Consider the following 23,366-nt stretch of genomic DNA (forward strand, 5'->3'; position numbering starts at 1 on the left):
TTGGCCACGTGTGTCGTTACGGTGCCCCCCCCCCCCTCTCTCCCGACCCACAGAGCTGGAGGACGTGGTGAACGCCGTCGTGTTCCTGCTGAGCGAGCGCAGCGCCATGGTGCACGGCGTCACGCTGCCCGTGGACGGGGGCTTCCTCGCCTGCTAGGCGACGCAGTCACCGACGTCACGCTGCAGCGCCACGGTCACCACCACCACGTGTCACATCACCAACCTTGGTGCCTCCAAGCTAAACACCAGGGGGTGGCACCACCAGCGTTCCCACCACCCTGGAGAGCCCCTTCCTCCGGAGGGGGCTTGGCCTACTCTTCCGCATTGCTATTATTGTACAGCCGGAGCGATCGCCCTCCATGGGCGTATGTCGGGTGAACGGTTCCGGAAATCTCTGCCTTAGCAGCGACACGGCTAACGCTGTTGCCAGCAATGACAACAACACACGCTTTGCACACGCCGTCACCAACACCGTGTCGGCGCGAAAATCATGCCTCCCACTCGATCCCCCCCCCACCCCCACAACCACCAGCAGCTCTAAATAAAGCGACCGATCGTACGCACGCGTCGAGCGAGTCGTGTCCCCAGTGAAGGAGGCGGGCGGTGCGAAAGTCACGAACATAAACCCTCTTTTTATTTTAATATTAATTACTGGAGTGTGGGCGGCCGGCCGGCACCGGGGTTACAAGTCCGGCCCAATCGCGATCGTTCCTCGCCCGACGCGCAAGGATCGCCGGCGAAGTCCATGAAGCAGTTGACATGGAACACCCTTCCACACACAGTAGCAGTGCACAGCACCAACACGCGTGTGTGTGCGCGCGCGCGGCTAGAATTGTGCGTGTGTGCGGCTAGACTTCTGTGCTGAGATGGAAGGAGGGGGGGGAGGGGGGTGCATACACAGGCGTACATTTATATTCTTGGTTCTTTCGGTAAAGTCACGTAAGCAGGGAAACAATAAAATATATATTTTTTTAAAAATCGCCACTTTTTTCAAAATTTTCTCGCTGTGGTTTTCACACCTGATGATGCAATATTGCTTGTGTTGCAGCCGAAACGTCGTGAGAATTTTGTTTGATATTTTTATTATTTTATTGTTTCCCTTCTACGTGACTTTACCAAAAGAACCAAGAATATGAATCCCTGCAGTCACGAAAGCTTTAAATCAAAGGTGTACATTTGTTTTGCGCGTGTGCAGGTAGGTAGGTATTTGTGCGTGTCTGTGGGGAGTGGTGGCACAATGGTTAGCACGCACTGCGCTACAAACCCCGGCGAACCAGAGCTCGATTCCAGCTCGCGACCAACGACCGTGGAAGAATGTTTGAACCGGTCCTGTGCCGCTCCTAAGTCTACTCAGCCGTGCATGGGGGAGTGGTGTTGGCCACACCACCGCCTCCGTGTGACGTGCTGGCCTTCAAAAGGTGCTTCGCTTACAGCGCTTACCCCCCCCCCCCAACAGTTTCTTAAATGCTCGACAGGGGATCTTCGTGTCCAGATAGACACGCGCGTGTGTGTGGACAGACGCATGTCTGGTGCGTGCGTATTTGATGTCGCGCGCATGCGCGACATCAAAAGTGCATCTATCCCGACACAAGCGCCACTTTGTGGCAAATGGGAATCCCCGGGTGCTACGGTGCGCGTGTACACTTGTGCGGACGTGCGCTCGCGAATCGCCCTGGGACATTGCACGGCAGATCCGGACGGCCACCTCCACCGATGGGCAGACAATTAAGAACATTCCACGTGACCGTTTCTAAAACCGTGGCCCACGCACACCGACGCCACTGCCCGCTGCTATCATTCACCGGCGGCGTCTCGGATATTCACCGTGAAGTTTGCTCTTGAAGCGCTCGCCAGTCTCCACGCGAACAAACGTCGCCGATTAACTCCCTGCCATTCACAAGAACGTATGTGTGTGTGTACATGTGTTGCACATGCCAGCCATCTCGGTTAACCCGTAACACCTGGGGGGGGAGGGGGGGGGTCTGTCTCGTGACCTCCTGCCAGAGAGCCTTCGACATTTCACCCGTGCCTCAAAGTGCACCGATCCTGGCACAAGCGCTTTGCCGGCGTCGCCACCACTCGGTGGTGAATGACGGCTGTTGTATGCGTACGTGCGTATAGCCGGGGGCCCAACTCGCCTCCCACCTTCCCCCCCTTCCACATTTAACAGTTGCGCACCCCACAGCCCACAGGGGCAACTGTCAAGGCAGGCAGTACCATCGCGTGCACGGCGATAGTGCAGCCACAGGATTAGGCGGATGCACTAACAGAGGGCTGGGGGGGGGGGTGGCTGGGACGGAGACGGTGGGGGGGGGGGGGGGGGTGACGAGGGAGGGGAGGGGCCGACGGTGGTTGGCGGGGGGGTCTCTACTGCAGCTCCTTCATGCGGTTGAGGGCGCTGCCGGCGCGGAACCAGCTGATCTGGCCCTCGTTGAACGTGTGGTTGAGCTGGAACTTGTCCGTGGAGCCGTCCTTGTGCTTCACCAAGCACGACAGCGGCTGCAGGAGGCAACACGCGCACATATATATACACATGTGTAGTGGATTCGAATTAGGTGCGCACGCAACTTCTTGGGAGGCAACTTATTTAATGAACACAAGAGTTAACTCTTACATCACGCATAGGGTGGTGACCACCGACTTGCTCTAGCTAACACACACAACTTCTCAGATACTCTAGCGTGACCCAGCCAGGTGGGCTACTGGCAGGTCCCCTGGCTGGAGGCTTGACTCTTCTGGGCGTCTTCACGATGCATCTTCGTTCTTGATACGGGCAGCAGCCTCGAACCTCGTGAGGAGGCTGCTTATATGGGCCTCGGCGTGCCCGGGCCCCGCCCCCGGCCACGCCTCCCTTCGAGAACCCTCTCGAAGCCCCCCCCTGCTGTCCACGTGCCCCCCGAGGTGCCCCCTAGGCCCCCGGCCCCCCACTGGGGTCCAGTCACGTGTCCAGCCGGGGTCACAGAGAGTGCCACGACCTCACACCACCCTCGTGGCCTCCCGAGTCCAGAACCGACCCTGACGTCATTCCCGCCTCCAGCCGGGAGGACGTCATGTGTGTGTGTAGACCCGCGTGGTCGTGACGCTCCCCCGCATAGTGACGTCACGTGTGTGCGTGTGTACACAGTAGTGATGCTACCATCACTACACATGCACACACGCGTAAGCACAGACGCACGCACACACACCCTTAGGCACACATACACACCAATACCCGCCATTCGCCACTAAGTGACGGAGATGTCATCACAGTGCCTGTGCCAGGTGCACTTTGAGGCCACGTGAAGTGTCAAAGGCTCGCTGACAGGTGAAGGTCATGGGACAGCCCCAGCAGGTGCCATGGGTTGACCGACTGAGAGGACTGGCAGATGTACCAGCTGTGCCCCCTTACTGTGCCATACACGCACACACAAAGCCTTAACAGACTGTTGGGGCAAGTGCTGTTAGAGAGTACCTATGAAGGCCGGAACGGTACACGGGGGGGGGATGGGTGGCCAGCACCACGCCCGGCCGCCTTTGTCTCTCTAGTGGTGATGTTTACTACACACCACACCAGGTACTCATTTGAGGCCGAGTCGACCTAGGAGAGACCCAGGACTGGTTAAAAAATAATCGTCGCTCGTGTTGGCTGTTTGTAGCGGAGCGTATTAACCTTTACGCTATCTTTTCCGAAATATATGCGCACACACACGCGCACGCACGCACGCGCGTGTGTGTGTGGGACGGACGCCGCACCTTGCCGGGAGCGAAGGAGGTGAGGCCGATGATGGAGATGCGGTCGTCGGGCCGGATCTTGTCGTAGTCGGCCGGATCGGCGAACGTGAGTGGCAGGACGCCCTGCTTCTTGAGGTTCGTCTCTGTGTGCGCGTGCGCGTGAATGTGTGCGAGTGTGCGTGCATGTGCGTGCATGCGTACAGCGGTGGCAGAGAGGTCAGTGCACTGCCCCACAAAACCTGACAACCCCAGTTCAATTCCCGCTCACGCCCGCTCACGAGCAGCATCGGTGGGTTTCAGCTTGAATTCATTTGTTACGCGGATGATGATCCCGTTCGGCCGGTTACTCGGCTATTTTACGTGGGAGACACCATTGGCAGAAGTTCTGTGGTCGTGTGCAGCGCGCTGTGGGTGCCATGTGCCCCCTGTGCCATAAGGCACGCGAGCTAAGGATTTGCCGACGATAGTCCTGCGTGGTAGAGCACGACGCCGAGTGTCGTGCCGGGGATGACACGGCGCGATAGTGCACCAAGCCGCGCTGGTGTGACGCCGCGCTGTACCGTGGATGCGAGCGAAGGACTTGACGATGATGGCGCTCCCCCCGAGGTGGCGTGGCTCCAGCGCGGCGTGCTCGCGACTCGAGCCCTCCCCGTAGTTCTCATCGCCGACCACGACCCACTTGACCCCGCTCTTCTGCTCTCACACACACACACACAGTTATAGACACACACACACACACAGTTATAGACACACACACACACACAGTTATAGACACACACACACACACAGTTATAGACACACACACACACACACAGTTATAGACACACACACACACACACAGTTATAGACACACACACACACACAGTTATAGACACACACACACACAGTTATAGACACACACACACACAGTTATAGACACACACACACACAGTTATAGACACACACACACACAGTTATAGACACACACACACACAGTTATAGACACACACACACACAGTTATAGACACACACACACACAGTTATAGACACACACACACACAGTTATAGACACACACACACACACAGTTATAGACACACACACACACACAGTTATAGACACACACACACACACAGTTATAGACACACACCCACACACACAGTTATAGACACACACACACACAGTTATAGACACACACACACACACAGTTATAGACACACACACACACACACAGTTATAGACACACACACACACACACAGTTATAGACACACACACACACAGTTATAGACACACACACACAGTTATAGACACACACACACACAGTTATAGACACACACAAACACAGTTATAGACACACACACACACACAGTTATAGACACACACACACACAGTTATAGACACACACACACACAGTTATAGACACACACACAGTTATAGACACACACACAGTTATAGACACACACACACACACAGTTATAGACACACACACACACACACAGTTATAGACACACACACACACACAGTTATAGACACACACACACAGTTATAGACACACACACACACAGTTATAGACACACACACACAGTTATAGACACACACACACACAGTTATAGACACACACACACACAGTTATAGACACACACACACACAGTTATAGACACACACACACACAGTTATAGACACACACACACACAGTTATAGACACACACACACACAGTTATAGACACACACAGTTATAGACACAAACACACAGTTATAGACACACACACAGTTATAGACACACACACAGTTATAGACACACACACAGTTATAGACACACACACACAGTTATAGACACACACACACAGTTATAGACACACACAGTTATAGACACACACAGTTATAGACACAAACACACACACAGTTATAGACACAAACACACACACAGTTATAGACACAAACACACACACAGTTATAGACACAAACACACACACAGTTATAGACACAAACACACACACAGTTATAGACACACACACACACACACAGTTATAGACACACACACACAGTTATAGACACACACACACACAGTTATAGACACACACACACACAGTTATAGACACACACACACAGTTATAGACACACACACACAGTTATAGACACACACACACAGTTATAGACACACACACACAGTTATAGACACACACACACAGTTATAGACACACACACACAGTTATAGACACACACACACAGTTATAGACACACACAGTTATAGACACACACAGTTATAGACACACACACACACACTTATAGACACACACACACACAGTTATAGACACACACACAGTTATAGACACACACACAGTTATAGACACACACACACACTTATAGACACACACACACACACAGTTATAGACACACACAGTTATAGACACAAACACACACACAGTTATAGACACACACACAGTTATAGACACAAACACACACACAGTTATAGACACACACACACAGTTATAGACACACAGTTATAGACACAAACACACACAGTTATAGACACAAACACAGATAGGTACTAACACACACACAAACACATAACTACGACCCACTTCACCCCGCTCTTCTGCTCACACACACACAGCAGTTATCGACACGAACACACACGCACGCACGCAGTTAGACACACACACACACACGCAGTTATAGGCGCGAACACGCAGATATAGGCACTAACACACACACACACAACACACATGCAGACACACCGACACACATCAACATTGGCACCTGATGGTGCGTGCGTGCGTGCGTGGGTGACGTGGTGGGCGCATGTGCGTGGTGGCGCAGGGGCACCTTGTATTCGCGTGCGGTGTCGGGCACTGCGCCGGTGGAGCCCGTCAGCTGGTTGGTGACAAGGTTGACTTTGCCGTTTTCCGTGTTGACGGCGCCGATGAGAAGGTTGTTGGAGATGTTGTCCAGGTGGCCCCGGTACTTGAGCCACGGCCCGGCCGCTGAGATGTGGTCGGTGGTGCACTTGCCCTTCACCTGTACAACCACAACAACCACTACTACCACCACTTGCCCTTCACCTGTACAACCACCACTTGCCCTTCACCTGCACAACCACAACTACCACCATTTGCCCTTCTCACCTGCACAACCACATCCACCACCTCTACCACTTTTGCCTTACATATGTGCAACTACAACCACAATCACCTCTACCACTTTTGCCCTACACCAGCACAACCACAACCACCTCAACCATTCACCCTTCACCTGTGCAACCAAAACCACACCACCACCACGTGTGTGTATGTGATAGTGTGTGCGTGGCTGGGGAGCGGCAGTACAACGGTTAGCGCACTGCACTACAAACCCGGCGACCCAGAATCAATTTCCGCCGGCCTTCATTAGGTGCTCCTCGCTAACACAGCACTTGCCCCAACAGTCTTTCAAGGCTCAACTGGAGACCTCGTGTCTTTTCAATAGCGCGCTTGCACGACAGCGTGTGCGCTTCGTCACCTTGATGAGCACCAGCATGTCAGCGAGGTCCTTGCCGTCCCACTTGTTGAACGGCTCCAGCAGCTGCAGCCGCTGGCTCTCGGGGGAGACGTCCACGCGCACCGTCTGGCCGTCCGGGGGGGGCTCCTGGTACGTGTCCATGCCGGGGTCGAAGCCCTGCTCACCGACACAAGAGACGGCGGTGGGGCGGGGTCACGTACGGGGAGAAGACTACCACGTGTGTGTGCGTGTGTGCGTGCGAGTGTGGGACTGTGTGTGGTGGCCAGCGGTTAGCGCGCTGTGCTACGAACCCGGCGACGAGGGTTCCATTCCCGCTCACGGCGACCAACATCCCCATTGGGGAGATAATGGCGGCCGGGCGTGGTGCTGCCAACGCACCCCCTCATGTGCTGTGCCAGCTTTAATTAGGTGCTTGCTAAGAGAACTTTCCCCCAACAGTCAGTCTATCTAAACATAGGATCTTTGTCCTTGGCTGGGTCTTGTAGCCCGCAAGATCGGCCTCTGTGGAGGAGGCTCGTGAAGGACGCTACTGGGCAGTTGGAGGCAGTCGCCCTCCAACAACAACAACGGAAGGCAGAGGAGCAACGCTCACAACAATGAGCGGAGCGCCGGGGTGGTTAAAGCACAGCAAGTTGACACAGTCGGGGGGCACAGGTGGTGCATCGGCCAGTCATCTCAGTCAGTCGACCCGTGGCACCTGGGTCTGCCCCGTGACCTCCTGCCAGCGCGCGTTCGACACTTCACGTGGCCTCCACGTGCACAGCCTGGCACAAGCGCCGTGGTGACGTCACCGCCACTTGGTGGCGAATGGCGGTTGTTGTTGTTGTTGTCGTTGTGCCATTCTTGTGTGCTGGTCATGTGGTTTGGTGGGCTGTGCTGGTAGGAGTGCCATCTACGTGGGTCGTGAGCTGTGATGGTAAGAGTGCTATCTCTATGCTGGTCATGTGGTTCGCGAGCTGTGCTGGTCGTGTGCCGTCACTGTGTTGGTGGTGTGCTTGTCGAGTTCTGGCCGCACGTGCCTTGGCAGGGAGCTCGTCCCCGTTGGGTGGGGTCAGCTTGAACTTCTTGCCGTCGGCCGCGGTCAGGAAGTCCGTCTCGGGGTTGAACTTGAGCGAGCCCGCGATGGTCAGCGCCGTCACAATCTGCGAGGGACAACGGCGAGGCGCTCGGAGACACCACGGGATTCCGGTAGGACAACGGGGGGGGGGCGTGAGGACACGGGGACAGAGGGATATGGGAGACACGGAGACGTGGGAACACAGCGGCGTGGCGACGCGGTGGCGCAGGGTTACAGGGGACACGGAGAGAGAATGGCACAGGGACACGGGGGCACTGGAATATAGACACAGGCACCACAGCGCCACGGGGGACAGGAAGCTGGGGCTATGCGAACATCGCAGCACGCGAAAACAATGGAGAAAGGGAACAACGGGGAGACGGGCATGGGGGTGGTGGGGCAGGGACAAGTACAGGGGGAGAGAGAGGGGAGAGGGGCTGCACCTCGGGGGAGGTGACGAAGGCGTGAGTCGCTGGGTTGGCGTCATTGCGTCCCGTGAAGTTGCGGTTATACGAGGTCACGATGGTGTTCTTCTCCCCCTTCTTCACGTCCTTCCTGCACTCGCACACAACAGAGATCCCCAGTATAACCTTAGCAGACTGTTGGGGAAAGTGAAATTAATCTAGGAACTATGAAGGCCGGCATGGCACACGAGGGGGTGGTTGGGGCCAGCACCACAGCCGGCCCAGTGGCGATGTTTACACACCGCACGATGTACTCGTTCAGCCTAGGGGAGGCCCAGGACTAATTCAGATAATCGTCACCAGCGTTGACCGCCAGGGGAATCGAACTCGGGGTCGCTGTGTTCAGAGCGCAGCGCGTTAACCACTACGCTACCGCTCCCAGCACACAACAACAACAACAACCGCCATTCGCCAATAAGCGGCGGTAACGTCACCACGCGCGCTTGTGCCAGGCTATGTGCACGTTAAGGCCACGTGAAGTGTCGAACGGGACAAGGTCACGGGACAGACCCAGGTGCTGCAGTCCGGATGTGCCAAACACCAGGCGGAGTTTCACAGAGAGGGATACAGCCACACATGTGGAGGGAGGGAGTGAGAGCAGGAGAGGAGGTGGGGTGCGTTCACACCTGTCCCACTGTCCGATGCACGGGCCGCAGGCATTGGCGAGCACCACGCCCCCGATGTCACGCAGAACCTGGGCCTGTGTGGGGGACACGAGCAGGAATAAACGGGAGCGTGAGTGGCGTTTCACCCATTCACTCGGTCGTTCACTCATTCGTTGAGTTATTAATTACGTTTTTTTAGTTCACCTCGGCCGTTCATCCATTCACCGATTTATTAACTCCCACCCAAGACAGGCAAAGACTGGGCCCGTGTGGAGGCATGGACACTGGGGGTCAAGTGGAGCAGGGGTGGTGTTTACTCATTCACTCACCAATTCGTTCACTCACTAGTCACTCGCTCTTATATAAGCGCGCAACTTTATCTATCTGTGATGAACGCTGCACTACGCGCCCCCTGCACGGACGACGGAGGCGCAGGTACAGACGTTCGATTACGTTGGAATCGATCTGCAGACGGCGGTCTTCTCGCACGGCCAGCTCTATGCCGCCTTATCTCGATCCCGCCATCCCAAACAGGTGAAAGTCCGCATCGAACCAAACCCCCCAGCAAGGCCATCTACTTAACGACAAGAGAAAATTCACACGAAATGTCCTTTTCAATTAAGTCTTCCAGATGTAAAATGATATAAGCTTTTAATGCTGAAATAAAATTATCCAATTCAAAACATAATACAATTCAAAGATGTTTCATTTTAAAACTTCAAAACGGAGCATCGGGTGCTTGCGTAAATGCGTCGTTCGTGTGCAATTTTTTTGCGACTTTCCTGGCCGAAGGCCGTAAATGGTTGTGAGCGGCGCCACAGGTGCCCCCGAACAACCCCTAGTTCAGTATATTTACTCATCAACTTCATACACAAGCAGGTTAAAGCCCCGTGAGAGACTCAAGCGAAAGTTGAACGATGCAAACGTTTCCTCAAGTAATGTTGCTGGCAACAATGTTACTGAAGTTGAATATGTCTGTGCAACTCCCACAAGTATTACAAACAGCAGCTGACGTGTGTTCATCATTGCCATCGCAAAATGGCTATAGTGGCAACCTGGTCCAAAAATGGTTGAAATTTTTAATGCGTATGGCGGCAAAGATATATTTTTTGTATATTAAAACCGAATTAGTTTTCCTTTTTAAAAGTAGATCACTCACCTCACACAAAGTTGCTTTGCTCATTCTTACCTTTGCCCGAGTTGCTTTTCTAAAATAACAATGCATGTCTTACTAAAAAGGCCGAGCCTACACCTTCCCCCTTGCCTAGTTCCCCTGCCAGGCTCAACGGGGCTGGGTCACCCAGGCGAGAAGTGAGGGCTAGGGTCAGGCCTACCTGCCCCTACTGTGTTAATGATTACATTGCGGGTCGTGACAACATTTAATGGATCAGTAAATAGTGAAGCTGCAATATTTAACATGGAATTTTGGGCAACATTTGCAGAATGCAACCAAGTTTAGCTAAATAAATGTTTGAAGCGAAGTAAATCCCTCGGTTAACGTTTTAAATTCATTCGACGAAAACTACTGTAAACCGTAATAACTGTTAATCGAGTTCACTCAAAAGTTGAAAATGAAGTAAAAATCCCCAGAGTCTGCAAGATAACGGTTTCCACTGCTGGAACAGAAAACATAACGTAAACAAAGCCAGTCAAGGTCTCAACGCTCATCAATGGCCATCGCCAATTGGCTGAGGGTACGACTTGGCCCACTTAACGGACGCTCGGGATTGGCCGAAATTGGTGCCCTCGTGCATAACATTAACATACCGTTAGTCAACATTTGAATGTTAGTCGAAACCATGGGGGGCTCCTATGGGAGGCGAAACGTTAACAGAAAAAAAAACGTTAACCGATGTCCCTGTTAACCGAGCGACTACTGTTAAGTTAACTTCACCAATCTCCCTCGCAAGGGAGACTGGAGTTACACAAGGCAAGTGCAACGTGCACGGTCAAGTCACAGCTACCTCCTGAACATCTGTGAAAAAGAGCTTTCTAGCTCATCGGATTCCTCCAGCGTAAATATTTGCATTCTGACACTCACTTGGGGGTGGAAAAGGTGAAACTAATATCACTGTTAAACTAGAGGGGAAAAAAAAAAAACTTACATTGATAGGAAACATTAATTCCGTTTACAATTCGGCAGTATACAAGGGTCAGACTTAGTCCATCGATTGTACCGCTGTGTTGCAATATACGTGGTGCTGCCACGTGCCACTGTGTATCCCCTGCGTGCTGCGTGGTTCCATGTGTTCCGCCGTGCGTGTCCGATGTCTGTACCGATTGATGCCATGATACCATGTGTGTCCATTTAACGTTTCTGTGTACTGGCCGTACTACTGCATCGCTGTGTACTGCGGGGGTGTGCTTTGCCACGTGTACTGCTGTGTCCAATGCACACTTTCAGTTATACATCTTTTTTCTGTGCACGCGATGCATTCTACCACTGGCCTTTGTGGCGTTCTTTGTGCTGGTTGTACCATGTTGACGCATGACCTTGGCCATTCGGAATTTGACCTTGTACAGTTGTTTTTTGGATTCTTTTCAATTGTTTTGATTTTGCTGTTAACCAGGTTTCTGTGGTGTAACCGGGTCCCCCCCCCCCAATCGAAAATGTACATTTATTGCTCAATGGGTTTTAACTGTGCCAATGTAAAAGCAAAAAATAAAAGATGTACGTCATGTGCGCAGCAATGCCTTCCAGTCCGTGGTACTGGAAGGTTGTGTGCGTTTTATGCACTGCTACGCGTTTGGCTGTGGGTATGGCGTAGGTGTAGCGTGGTGTATGGTGTGGTGTAACGTGGTGTAGTGTATACGGTGCGGTGGAGCGTTTATGGTGTGGTTCTAACGTTTTTTCATTGTATATGGTGCGTTGGCGCGTGTATGGTGTGGTGTAACGTGGTGCATTGTATATGGTGCGGTGGAGCGTGTATGGTGTGGTGTGATGTGGAACAGTGTATATGGTGCAGTGGAGCGTGTATGGTGTGGTGTGATGTGGAGCAGTGTATATGGTGCGGTGGAGCGTTATGGTGTGGTATAACGTGGTGCAGTGTATATGGTGCGTTGGAGCGTGTATGATGTGGTGTAATGTGGTGTAGCGTGTATGGTGTGGTGTTACTTGTATGGTGTGGTGTGATGTGGAGCAGTGTATATGGTGCGGTGGAGCGTGTATGGTGTGGTGTGATGTGGAGCAGTGTATATGGTGCGGTGGAGCATTATGGTGTGGTGTAACGTGGTGTAGCGTGTATGGTGTGGTGTTACTTGTATGGTGTGGTGTGATGTGGAGCAGTGTATATGGTGCGGTGGAGCGTGCATGGTGTGGTGTGATGTGGAGCAGTGTATATGGCGCGGTGGAGCGTGTATGGTGTGGTGTATCGTGGTGTAGCGTGTATGGTGTGGTGTTACTTGTATGGTGTGGTGTGATGTGGAACAGTGTATATGGCGCGGTGGAGCGTGCATGGTGTGGTGTGATGTGGAGCAGTGTATATGGCGCGGTGGAGCGTGTATGGTGTGGTGTGATGTGGAACAGTGTATATGGCGCGGTGGAGCGTGTATGGTGTGGTGTGATGTGGAGCAGTGTATATGGCGCGGTGGAGCGTGTATGGTGTGGTGTGATGTGGAGCAGTGTATATGGCGCGGTGGAGCGTGTATGGTGTGGTGTGATGTGGAGCAGTGTATATGGCGCGGTGGAGCGTGTATGGTGTGGTGTGATGTGGAGCAGTGTATATGGCGCGGTGGAGCGTGTATGGTGTGGTGTGATGTGGAGCAGTGTATATGGCGCGGTGGAGCGTGTATGCTGCGCTCACGTAGCCGTCGCGCTCGATCGTGGCCCGGATCTGCTCCGAGCCTGGCGTGACGGTGAAGGCGGCACGCGCCTTCAGGCCGTGGCTCAGGGCCTGGCGCGCCACCGACGCCGCGCGGCCCATGTCCTCGTAGCTGCTGTTGGTGCAGCTGCCGATGAGACCTGTACAGCAGCAGCAGCAGCAGCAATGACAATACAACAACCACTAGCACCGTCACAACCACCACCTTTGATTTAAAGCTTTCGTGACTGCAGGGATTCATATTCTTGGTTCTTTCGGTAAAGTCATGTAGAAGGGAAACAATAAAATAATAAAAATATAAAACAATTAATGTCTCACGACGTTTCGACTGCAACACAAGCAATCATCATCAGGTGTGAAAACCACAGCAAGAAAAATAAAATTCTTGCTGTGGTTTTCACACCTGATGATGATTGCTTGTGTTGCAGTCGAAACGTCGTGAGAATTGTATTGTTTTACATTTTTATTATTTTATTGTTTCCCTTCTACGTGACTTTACCAAAAGAACCAAGAATATACAACCACCACCGTTAACACGACTACCACACCACCAGTATCGCCATCAGTGCCACCACCACGAACACCACTACCAGCACCACACACAACACACCACCACCACCAACCGCATGTGTCAGACGCGGTGCCTGGCGTTGTGTTGCAGTGCAAGCGAGGCTGTGACGAGCGGCACGTGGTGGCGGGGTCACGTTGCGGACGGCGTCACATCGCGTCGCGCTTCCCGCCGCGCCGGCTGCGACGCACCGTGGCTGGTGCTGGGGGGCAGGTGCTCACCCACTCTGATGTCAGTGGGCCAGCCGTTCCGCTCGGCGGTGGCGCCGACGTCCGCCACGTCGTGAGCCAGGTCCGGTGTGAACGGCCCGTTAATCATGGGCTTCAGCTGTGTCGGCACGCCACACACGCGCGGCACAACGTCGTCACACACGCACGCGCGGCACGAAAACGTCGTCACGCACGCACGCGCCGCACAACCGCATCGCACACTCAAGAGCGCGTCCGACCCTGCGTTGGTTGGCCGACTGCGACGTGGCCTACCCTGCGGCGTCTGACCGTGTTGGTGCGGTAGAACCCTGTGTCGTGGGCCGGGTAAACGGCTGCGTGGCAGCCTCTGCGGCGTGGCCGGGGGCTTGCGGAGCGCCCGAAACCCTGCGCTGTGGCTCACCTCGCCGAGGTTGATCTCGATGAGCTGGTCATAGTGGCAGTCCGCGTCAGGCACCAGGTACTCCTTGTTCTTCTCCGCCAACTCGGCGATCCCTGCACCGTCCCCGCAGCAAAGGTCACAGGTCAGAGCCAACTTTGTGGACACGCCCCCCCCCCCCTACTCCCCGCCACCGAGGGTGGGGGATGGGGGGTGTGAGGGGTCATGTGGTGAGGGAGGCGAGGGAGGTGAAGGCGGTGGGGGCTGGATGGTGATGGGTGGTTAAGCGTGTTGAGCATGGTGGTGGCGAGCGTGTTGGTCGTGAGGTGGTGGCGAGCGTGTTGGTCGTGAGGTTGATGGTGAGCGTGATGGTCGTGAGGTTGATGGTGAGCGTGATGGTCGTGAGGCGGTGGTGAGCGTGATGGTCGTGAGGTTGATGGTCGTGAGGTTGATGGTCGTGAGGTTGATGGTCGTGAGGTTGATGGTCGTGAGGTTGATGGTCATGAGGTTGATGGTGAGCGTGATGGTCGTGAGGTTGATGGTGAGCGTGTTGGTCGTGAGCTTGATGGTGAGCGTGATGGTCGTGAGGTTGATGGTGAGCGTGATGGTCGTGAGGTTGATGGTCGTGAGGTTGATGGTGAGCGTGATGGTCGTGAGGTTGATGGTCGTGAGGTTGATGGTGAGCGTGATGGGGAGGTTGATGGCGAGCTTGAGGGTGCTGGCGAGCGTGAGGGTGCTGGCGATATTGGTGGTGGCGGCGAGCGTGGTGGCGGCGAGCGTGGTGGTGGCGAGCGGTACCCTCGCGCCCCGTCTTCACAAGGTAGTCCCGCATGCGGTGGTTGTATGGGAAGATTGACGTGGTGGCTCCAATCTCCGCTCCCATGTTGCAGATGGTGGCCATGCCTGCAAGGCACGCACGCGCATGCCCGGTCACACCCGTAGTGCGTTGCACGTGGCGCGGTGCGGTACGGTGCGATTTGTGCAGTAACCCGCACCGGTGCAAGAGATGGAGTCGACGCCGGGCCCATGGTACTCCACGATGGCGCCCGTGCCGCCCTTGACCGTGAGGATCCCGGCCACCTTGAGGATCACGTCCTTGGGCGACGACCAGCCGGACAGCTCGCCGGTCAGCTTTACCCCAATCACCTGCACCACAACCACCACCACCACCACCACAACCGCCATGATCACCACCATAACCAGAGAGAGCTTGCCGGTTAGCTTCACTCAAATTAAATACACCACAACCACCACCAAAAATCAATAACACAACGGCCACCTCTTCCCATACGCGTGGTGGATCTGCTGTTTGGGCATTGCCTGTGCTCAGCTCGCGGCGATACGAAAACCACATTAACAACGATGATGTACATGTTGAACTTCTTTCACACCATACGTGGCCGAGCGTGCCAATCGGAGGCGCGATGATGACGACGACGACAACGATGACGACGACGACGACGACGGAGGAGGAAGCTGGGCTGAGTGGGGTTGCCGCGTCGCGCGATAGCGAAGAATGGCGACGACTTGGCAAGGGGGCCGTCGTCCGGCAGTGGACTAACCCCGGCTCACCTTGGGGCACTTGAGCTCCCAGGGGATGTTGGCCATGACGTCCACGGCATCGGCGCCGCCCACACCGATGCAGACGCCGCCCAGGCCGCCGCCGTTGGGCGTGTGCGAGTCCGTGCCGATGAGCAGCACGCCCGGGTACGCGTAGTTCTCCAGGATGATCTGAGTGGCACAACCCAGGCCCCGCTCCCGTCACAACCCGCCCCAACCCGCCCCGCTCCCGTCACAACCCACACCACATTGTCACAACATTCCCCGCTTCGTCACAACCCACATGACTACCGTCACACAATCCACACTGCACCCGTCACAACCCACACGGCTACAGTCACAACCCACACGGCTACAGTCACAACCCACACTGCACCCGTTACACAACCCACACTGCACCTGTCACACAACCCACACTCTGCTACCGTCACACAACCCACACTCTGCTCCCGTTACACAACCCACACTCTGCTCCCGTCACAATCCTCGAGTGCCGTGCCGGCCTTCGTAGGTGCTCGCTAACTTCCCCCAAAAGTCCGTTAAAGGTCATACAGAGAACTTGTGTCTTTGTCCATGTCTATACGTATGTGTGTGTGTGCGTGCGCGCATGTAGGCGTTTGTGTTTATACATGTGCGACTTCTCATGAGATCACATTCCCACCTGGTGGATGATCCCGGAGCCGGGTTTCCAGAATCCGACTCCATATTTCTTGGCAGCTGTGGCCAGGAAGTTGTACACCTCCTTGTTGATGTCCTAGAGCACGCAAGCACACACACGCACACACACACAAAATCAGCCACCACCCACAATCACTCCCCGAGCAAGTAGCCTCACACAGATGGCCGGGCAGTAGCGGCGATGCACGTGGCTTGTAATCAAGCGCCGTGGCATGCACTTTTTTTTATTATTATTATTTGCTGTGTTTAAAGCAGGGGAGAGAGTGGGCTCGCTGCCGCCCCTACTGAGTGGGGACCAGGGGCCGGGTGTGTGTGTACGTTTATACGGAGGTGTTAGGAAAAAATGAACTTAAAAAAGATAGCCAAGGGAGCGGGGGGAAGGGAGTTGGGGGGGGACTAATAAAAGAGAAAGGGAGGAGCACTTAGAAAAGGATAACTTACACGGCACGCTTTGGTGAACTTATTGTGGCCAAAACGTCGTGAGAATATTATTGTGTTATTTTATTTTATCAATTTATTATTTTATTCTCATTCTACGTGACTTTACCGAAAGAACCAAAGAAGATTATCAAGGGGAGTCGATGACCCCTAAAGAGTGGTGATTGACTCCTGTCCATCCCTGTGGTGGAAAGGGAGCCACTTCTTGCTCCCATCTTATATTATATTTCTCGACGAACTCTCCAGAGCACCCCCCACACAGCGCGCCCACACCACTCCCGACCCCCACCTTGGCTCTCTGCAGGTCCTCTTCCCCGCCGAGCTGCGCCTCGATGAGGTGGTCGCAGTGGATGGTGGAGGGCACGGCGACGCGCGCCAGCCCGCTGCTGATGAACTGCAGCATGGCCATCTGCGCCGTGGCGTCCTGCATGGCCACGCGGTCAGGGCGCAGCCGCAGGTAGGAGCGGCCGCGCTCCAGCTCCTGCGAGCGTGCATCCTCCAGGTGGCCGTACACCACCTTCTCCGACAGCGTCAGCGGTTGCTTCAGCCTGGGGACGTGACGGCCGGAGAGCGACAGGCGGTCACAAGGAGCCTCCCGGCTCTTCCAACGCCTCCTTTCAGGCTCGTGATTCGTTTTAATTCCAGAGACTCCTCTACTGACGGACAAGTCTGTTCGCAAGTCGATTTGTTCACAAGTCTAACGTTATTCCTGTCAATTCCAAACATGTTGTACGGCGTGTACACGAAACACGGGAAACGGCTTTTAAAGTTGTATAATCTCCTGGAGATGCCACTAGTTCTTCAAGTTCTGCAGATGTAGATGACACCACCGCCATCTATTGCGCGGCGGTCGAACTTACGACTCTGGATCTGATCAGGCAAGTAGACATATGCACAGGTTTGGTAGCATCTCTAAAGGTTCCTAAGTCGAATGTTCAAAAGTAGAGAAGTCCCTGTATTAACTATTGTGTTTTAACGATTTTTATTTTATCAGGTAAGGCCCACTGGAGCTGCGGACCTGGCCATGACAAAAGAGATCTCAACGAAGTGGTTTATCACGTGGAAATATATTGCAGCCACTCTAAAATATTCTTATTATTGAATACTTATTATTATTCCGCCGCTTTACCAAGGGAAGCCTCGTCATGTCCCAAGGGTGGCCCAGAAACTTTACAAAATATCCCTCGCCCCTGATGTTATAGACGCGGCCCGGGAATTGAACTCGGGTGGCCAGGTTCATAGGGCAGCGCACGCTAGACACTTCGCTATCACTCTGCTCTAAAACTATGATGAACAATAAAAGTGATTTACATCGTTATTATAATCATTAATCCAGGCGTTTCAAGGGCTCTTTTTCAGGAGGGTTCCTGCCAAGTTTCCACAGTAGCTGGGGCGACGTTGTTGCTGCTGCTGCTGCTGTTGCTCTGTGCGATCCCAATTGAGTCGTTTGCAGGTAACATTGCAGCATTTTGGATGTTTTTTATTTTATTAACTCTGGGTTCTCTCTATCCGGGCTGAACTCTTTAGCTTCCGAGTTGCGACAGGATCGGGCAGGTTGTGGGTGTGACTTGGTCACAGGCACACTTCATTAGCCCAGGGATATGGTTTGCACATAAATTATTTAAAATAAAAAGAATGGATTCTAACAATAGGCGTGTGGCGTCAACATAGCACCCCAATCACCAACCTGCGCCACTACACACTCACACCACACACACACACACCTCTCACCTGTCGCACCTGTCACTACACACACCTGTCACGACAACACACCTGTATCACCATGCACCTCTCACACGACTTCCCCCATCTCTCAAACACACCTGTCACTCTACACACCAAGCACACACCGTCACTCCACACACCTGTCACCACACAATGTCAAACCAGACAGCCAATGTCACAACACACACACACACACACCTGCCACTCCACATTAATTCAATTCTAAGTTGTATTTGTTACACGGGAAAAAAAAAAATCCCGTTTCGCCTGTTACCCAGCTAGTTTTCAAGGGAGATTCGCGGTGCATCAACACAGACCATGGTACAAACGTCCAAGTGATCTGTATGGAGGAACAGGCAGCAGCGGAGGAACAGGCAGCAGCGGAGGAACAGGCAGCGGAGGAACAGGCAGCGGAGGAACAGGCAGCGGAGGAACAGGCAGCGGAGGAGGCGCAGGCAAAAATAACGCGTCAAAAGAACAATTGGACGATGCTACTGGGAATTTGCACATTTCGGATCGTATGCCCTTTAGATATTTGGCGGATTTCTTTATAAGGACTTCTGGGATGACAGCCCAGTTGGTGGTATCTTCGGATGTCGAGGGGGGTGACATAGAGGTCGCAATGACGGGTTCTACAAGGGGGAGTCAAGGACAACGAAGAGGGCCCGAGTGGTGTCATCATGGTTTCGGAGGCTAGGTGGTAGATGATGTCGCAATATAGTCAAAGATGGGGGTGGGCATGGTGGCTTTGAGGTCTTTATCAAGATGGAGCTGAGGGTGGGCTATTGTGTTTATTGTAGAGGAATACAATGTTTTGTATCTTGTTGGCCATGTGATCGATGTGAAGCCTTGAATTACAGTTTTGAGTTTGAGATAACACCTACAAAATTCAAGTTATCGACCTCATCAATGAGATGCGAGTCCTGAGACACAATGTGTACAACACGTGTCACACCTGTCACACACCTGTCACACACCTGTCACACACCTGTCACACACCTGTCACACACACACAACACGTGTCACACACACACCTGTCACACCTGTCACACCTGTCACACCACACACCTGTCACACCACAAGCCTGTTACACCACACAACACACCTGTCACACCTGTCACACCACACACACACACCTGTCACACCACACACACGCCTGTCACACCACACACACACCTGTCACACCACACAACACACCTGTCACACCACAAGCCTGTTACACCACACAACACACCTGTCACACCTGTCACACCACACAACACACCTGTCACACCTGTCACACCACACAACACACCTGTCACACCTGTCACACCACACACACACACCTGTCACACCACACACACGCCTGTCACACCACACACACACCTGTCACACCACACAACACACCTGTCACACCACAAGCCTGTTACACCACACAACACACCTGTCACACCTGTCACACCACACACACACACCTGTCACACCACACACACGCCTGTCACACCACACACACACCTGTCACACCACACAACACACCTGTCACACCACAAGCCTGTTACACCACACAACACACCTGTCACACCTGTCACACCACACAACACACCTGTCACACCTGTCACACCACACACACGCCTGTCACACCACACACACACACCTGTCACACCACACACACGCCTGTCACACCACACACACACCTGTCACACCACACAACACACCTGTCACACCACAAGCCTGTCACACCATACACATGCCTGTCACACCACACACACGCCTGTCACACCACACACACGCCTGTCACACACGCCTGTGACACCACACACACGCCTGTGACACCACACACACGCCTGTGACACCACACACACGCCTGTGACACCACACACACGCCTGTGACACCACACACACGCCTGTGACACCACACACACGCCTGTGACACCACACACACACGCCTATCACACCACACACACATGCCTGTCACACCACACACACGCCTGTCACACCACACACACGCCTGTCACACCACACACACGCCTGTCACACCACACACACGCACCTGTCACACACGCCTATCACACCACACACACACACGTCACACAGTACACACGCCTGTCACACCACACACACGCCTGTCACACCACACACACGCCTGTCACACCACACACACAACACCACACACACGCCTGTCACACCTGTCATAACACACACACGGCCTGTCACAACACACACACACGCCTGTCACACCTGTCACAACACACACACGGCCTCTTACACCACACACACACACAACACCACACACACGCCTGTCACACCACACACGCCTGTCACACCTGTCACAACACACACACACACGGCCTGTCACACCACACACATGCCTGTCACACCTGTCACACCACACACACACGGCCTGTCACACCACACACACACACGGCCTGTCACACCACACACGTGCCCACCCCCCCCAGTGAGACGGCACGCACCTGTCGCGCACCACGTTGATGTTGTTGCGCAGCGGCGTGTAGTCGATGTGCTGCTGTGGCTCGAAGCGGCTCATGGGGACCCCGGAGGCGCAGAGCGCCGCCCTGGAGTGGAACCCGCGGCCGCATCGCGACGCCTGACAACAGAGCGAGTTGGGAGCGAGTGAACGAGTTAAGAGGAGAGACGGAGCGAGCTAGGACGACGGAGCGAGGGACAAGCAGAGGTCACGGCACAGTTGAGGGCAGAAGAAGCCGACACAGCACACCCCCCCTCCCCCCTATTCCCAAACCCTCGCTCTCTGTCCCCCCAGGCCCTCGGGTGGCCCCGTCCCCTTTGCCCGTTCGCTGACCCCCCCCCCCCCCAAAGGCTGCCCGGGATTGCCCCTTGCACCAGGGGCTGCCCCCCTACCCCCGGGGCAGGGGTCAAGCCAGGCCACATCCTCTACGCCACGGCTCGCAAGGCCGTGTGTGGAGGAAGTTGGTTGTAGGTCATCTCTGTCAAAAAAAACATCAGGCGTTAATTCGAGATTTGAAGTTTTCGTGATTGAAAAGCAATCACTCTTTGTGTTTTTTTTTTTTTCCGGTAAAGTCACGGAGGTAAAAAAAGAAAAACAAACTAAATTAAATCACGACGTTTCGGAAACAAAAAAATTTTTTTCTAAATTTTTTTCCCAGGCTGCAAAATTAGTTTTTTTGTTTGTTTGCTGGAGCAGTCATACCTGATGGCGGATATCCTTGTGTTGCTTCCGTAACGTCGTGATTTATCTTCTTGGTTATTTCGGTAAAGTCACGTCGAATGGAAATAAAATAATAAAAATAAAACATTAAATCAAATGTAGTTGTTTTTTTTGTTTGTTTTACCTACGTGACTTTACCGAAAAAACCATCAGATGCCTTGGGGGGCCTCGAGTCTTCACCACCAAACCAGACTGCAGGGTCACCTTCCAACCACCCCCTCTCTTCCCATCGCAATCTCAGATTAGCGCGGCTGGGTTACGAACGGTGCGAAAGAAGTTCAACATACACCCGGGCTCCACTTGGGAATTCCCTCCTCCCGTCATCATTATCATCGTCTATCAATACAGGCGCTTTGGGTTTAGATCGTGTAAATACACACAAATGTGTCGTCAAATCCGACACCCAACACCGACACAGCCGATCAGCAGTAAGGTTTGTCACGTAAAACAGAACGTGGCCAAATTCGTCACTAGTACAGCAACAGCGGTTGTGTTGTTTGGAGAGCAAAGCCACACGACATTTAGGATTGTAAGTTGTAGGAGTTAATTGGTTAATTGGCATGATTGTAGTAACGAATTGGCGCGTTTTGCTTACGTGTGAAACCTCACTAAATGACCGTGGGCGAGTTAAACGACACCCCCTGTATTACGGATATCGGTCGCGAAAGCCTTACGTGTCAAATCCTCATCATAATCATCTTCTTCTTTCCCATCACCACGGCGCCCCCCACACCCCCCACACACACTCTCGCACCTCGTTCGACTCAAGAAGCGGCGCTAACACTCGCGATGTTGGGGGGGGGGGGGGGTACCAGGCCGCTCCGCGTTGCCATGGCACCCTCACGGCCTCGCTAATTACATCGAAAGCGAATCGCCGAGGGGGGTGGTGGTGAGGGTACATCACCGGGCAGGCAGGCAAGGCTCCTTCGTTGCTCCAGGTTGCCCGACACCCGGGGGGGGGCCCCGCGTCCTCCTCCGCTAGGGGCGACGCAGCGACCGCTAACCTTGGGTCACCTTGCCCGGCTAGGCTCACGTCGGCCGAGCCGAAAGGCCCCGTAAACAACGCCCTTACGCGACGAGGCGAGACGGGAAAGCAGCACTCGGGCCCGCTCGGTGACGGGAGGCCGAGGCGGGGGAAGCCGCGTGGGGTCGCTGGGGTAGCGAGGGCAGTCAAGGGCAGCAGACCTCCCCCCCTACCCCAACAGAGCCGCGTCCCGCCGGCAGCGGCCGCAAAGCCCGCTCGCCTCGCGACGCGTGAGGCTCGTGGGAGGAGGAGGAGGGGAGACGATGGAGGAGAGACGAGGAAGGAGAGAGGCGAGGAGAGAGACGCGGGGAGCTTCACTCACCGCGACGCCCGCCGCCTTCACCATGTGACTCGCCATTTTGTTCCCTGACAAAGATGTCGCGGGGCCAGTGACGTCGCCCCCGCTTATATATGGCCGCACTAACGTCACGTGACGCTCCCCCCACCCCCACTTTCCCCCACCTCTC

At 54.1% G+C, this 23,366-nt stretch overlaps 2 protein-coding genes and 1 long non-coding RNA gene across 6 annotated transcripts in view; 1 reads left to right on the forward strand and 2 right to left on the reverse strand.

The window, feature by feature from the left end:
- The window catches only part of DCXR (dicarbonyl and L-xylulose reductase), a 17,190-nt gene extending 16,228 nt beyond the window's left edge, over nt 1-962 (forward strand). For all 3 annotated transcript variants that reach the window (XM_032976124.2, XM_032976125.2, XM_076052860.1), the window contains one exon: nt 54-962. In XM_032976124.2, the coding sequence (XP_032832015.2) occupies nt 54-157 (104 nt within the window). In that variant the 3' untranslated portion in view covers nt 158-962. The remainder of the gene's footprint in view (nt 1-53) is intronic.
- Nucleotides 613-23,329, reverse strand: ACO2 (aconitase 2). Of its 2 annotated transcripts, XM_032976038.2 has the most exons (18): nt 23,222-23,329; nt 21,142-21,275; nt 17,253-17,511; nt 16,509-16,601; nt 15,860-16,018; nt 15,283-15,433; nt 15,086-15,190; nt 14,312-14,403; nt 13,924-14,029; nt 13,117-13,274; nt 9,335-9,408; nt 8,688-8,799; nt 8,207-8,329; nt 7,188-7,343; nt 6,516-6,707; nt 4,272-4,404; nt 3,733-3,854; nt 613-2,499 (listed from the first exon to the last, which is right to left on the reverse strand). In XM_032976038.2, the coding sequence occupies exons 1-18, from the start codon at nt 23,255-23,257 to the stop codon at nt 2,368-2,370; spliced, it is 2,337 nt and encodes a 778-aa protein (XP_032831929.2). In that variant the 5' UTR covers nt 23,258-23,329; the 3' UTR covers nt 613-2,367. The 2 variants fall into 2 exon arrangements, with proteins under 2 accessions (XP_032831929.2, XP_032831930.2); XM_032976039.2 differs by lacking the exons at nt 613-2,499; nt 3,733-3,854; nt 4,272-4,404 and adding an exon at nt 6,223-6,285.
- On the reverse strand, nt 9,523-13,103 carry LOC142905731 (uncharacterized). Its single transcript, XR_012929751.1, has 2 exons — nt 11,755-13,103; nt 9,523-11,215 (listed from the first exon to the last, which is right to left on the reverse strand). It is a non-coding gene; the product is annotated as an uncharacterized LOC142905731 (long non-coding RNA).
- Nucleotides 23,330-23,366: the final 37 nt, after the last annotated feature.

The sequence above is a fragment of the Petromyzon marinus genome, chromosome 58 (assembly GCF_048934315.1).
Source record: "Petromyzon marinus isolate PM22_M1 ecotype Great Lakes invasive population chromosome 58, UKy_Petmar_22M1.pri1.0, whole genome shotgun sequence".
NCBI lineage: Eukaryota > Metazoa > Chordata > Hyperoartia > Petromyzontiformes > Petromyzontidae > Petromyzon > Petromyzon marinus.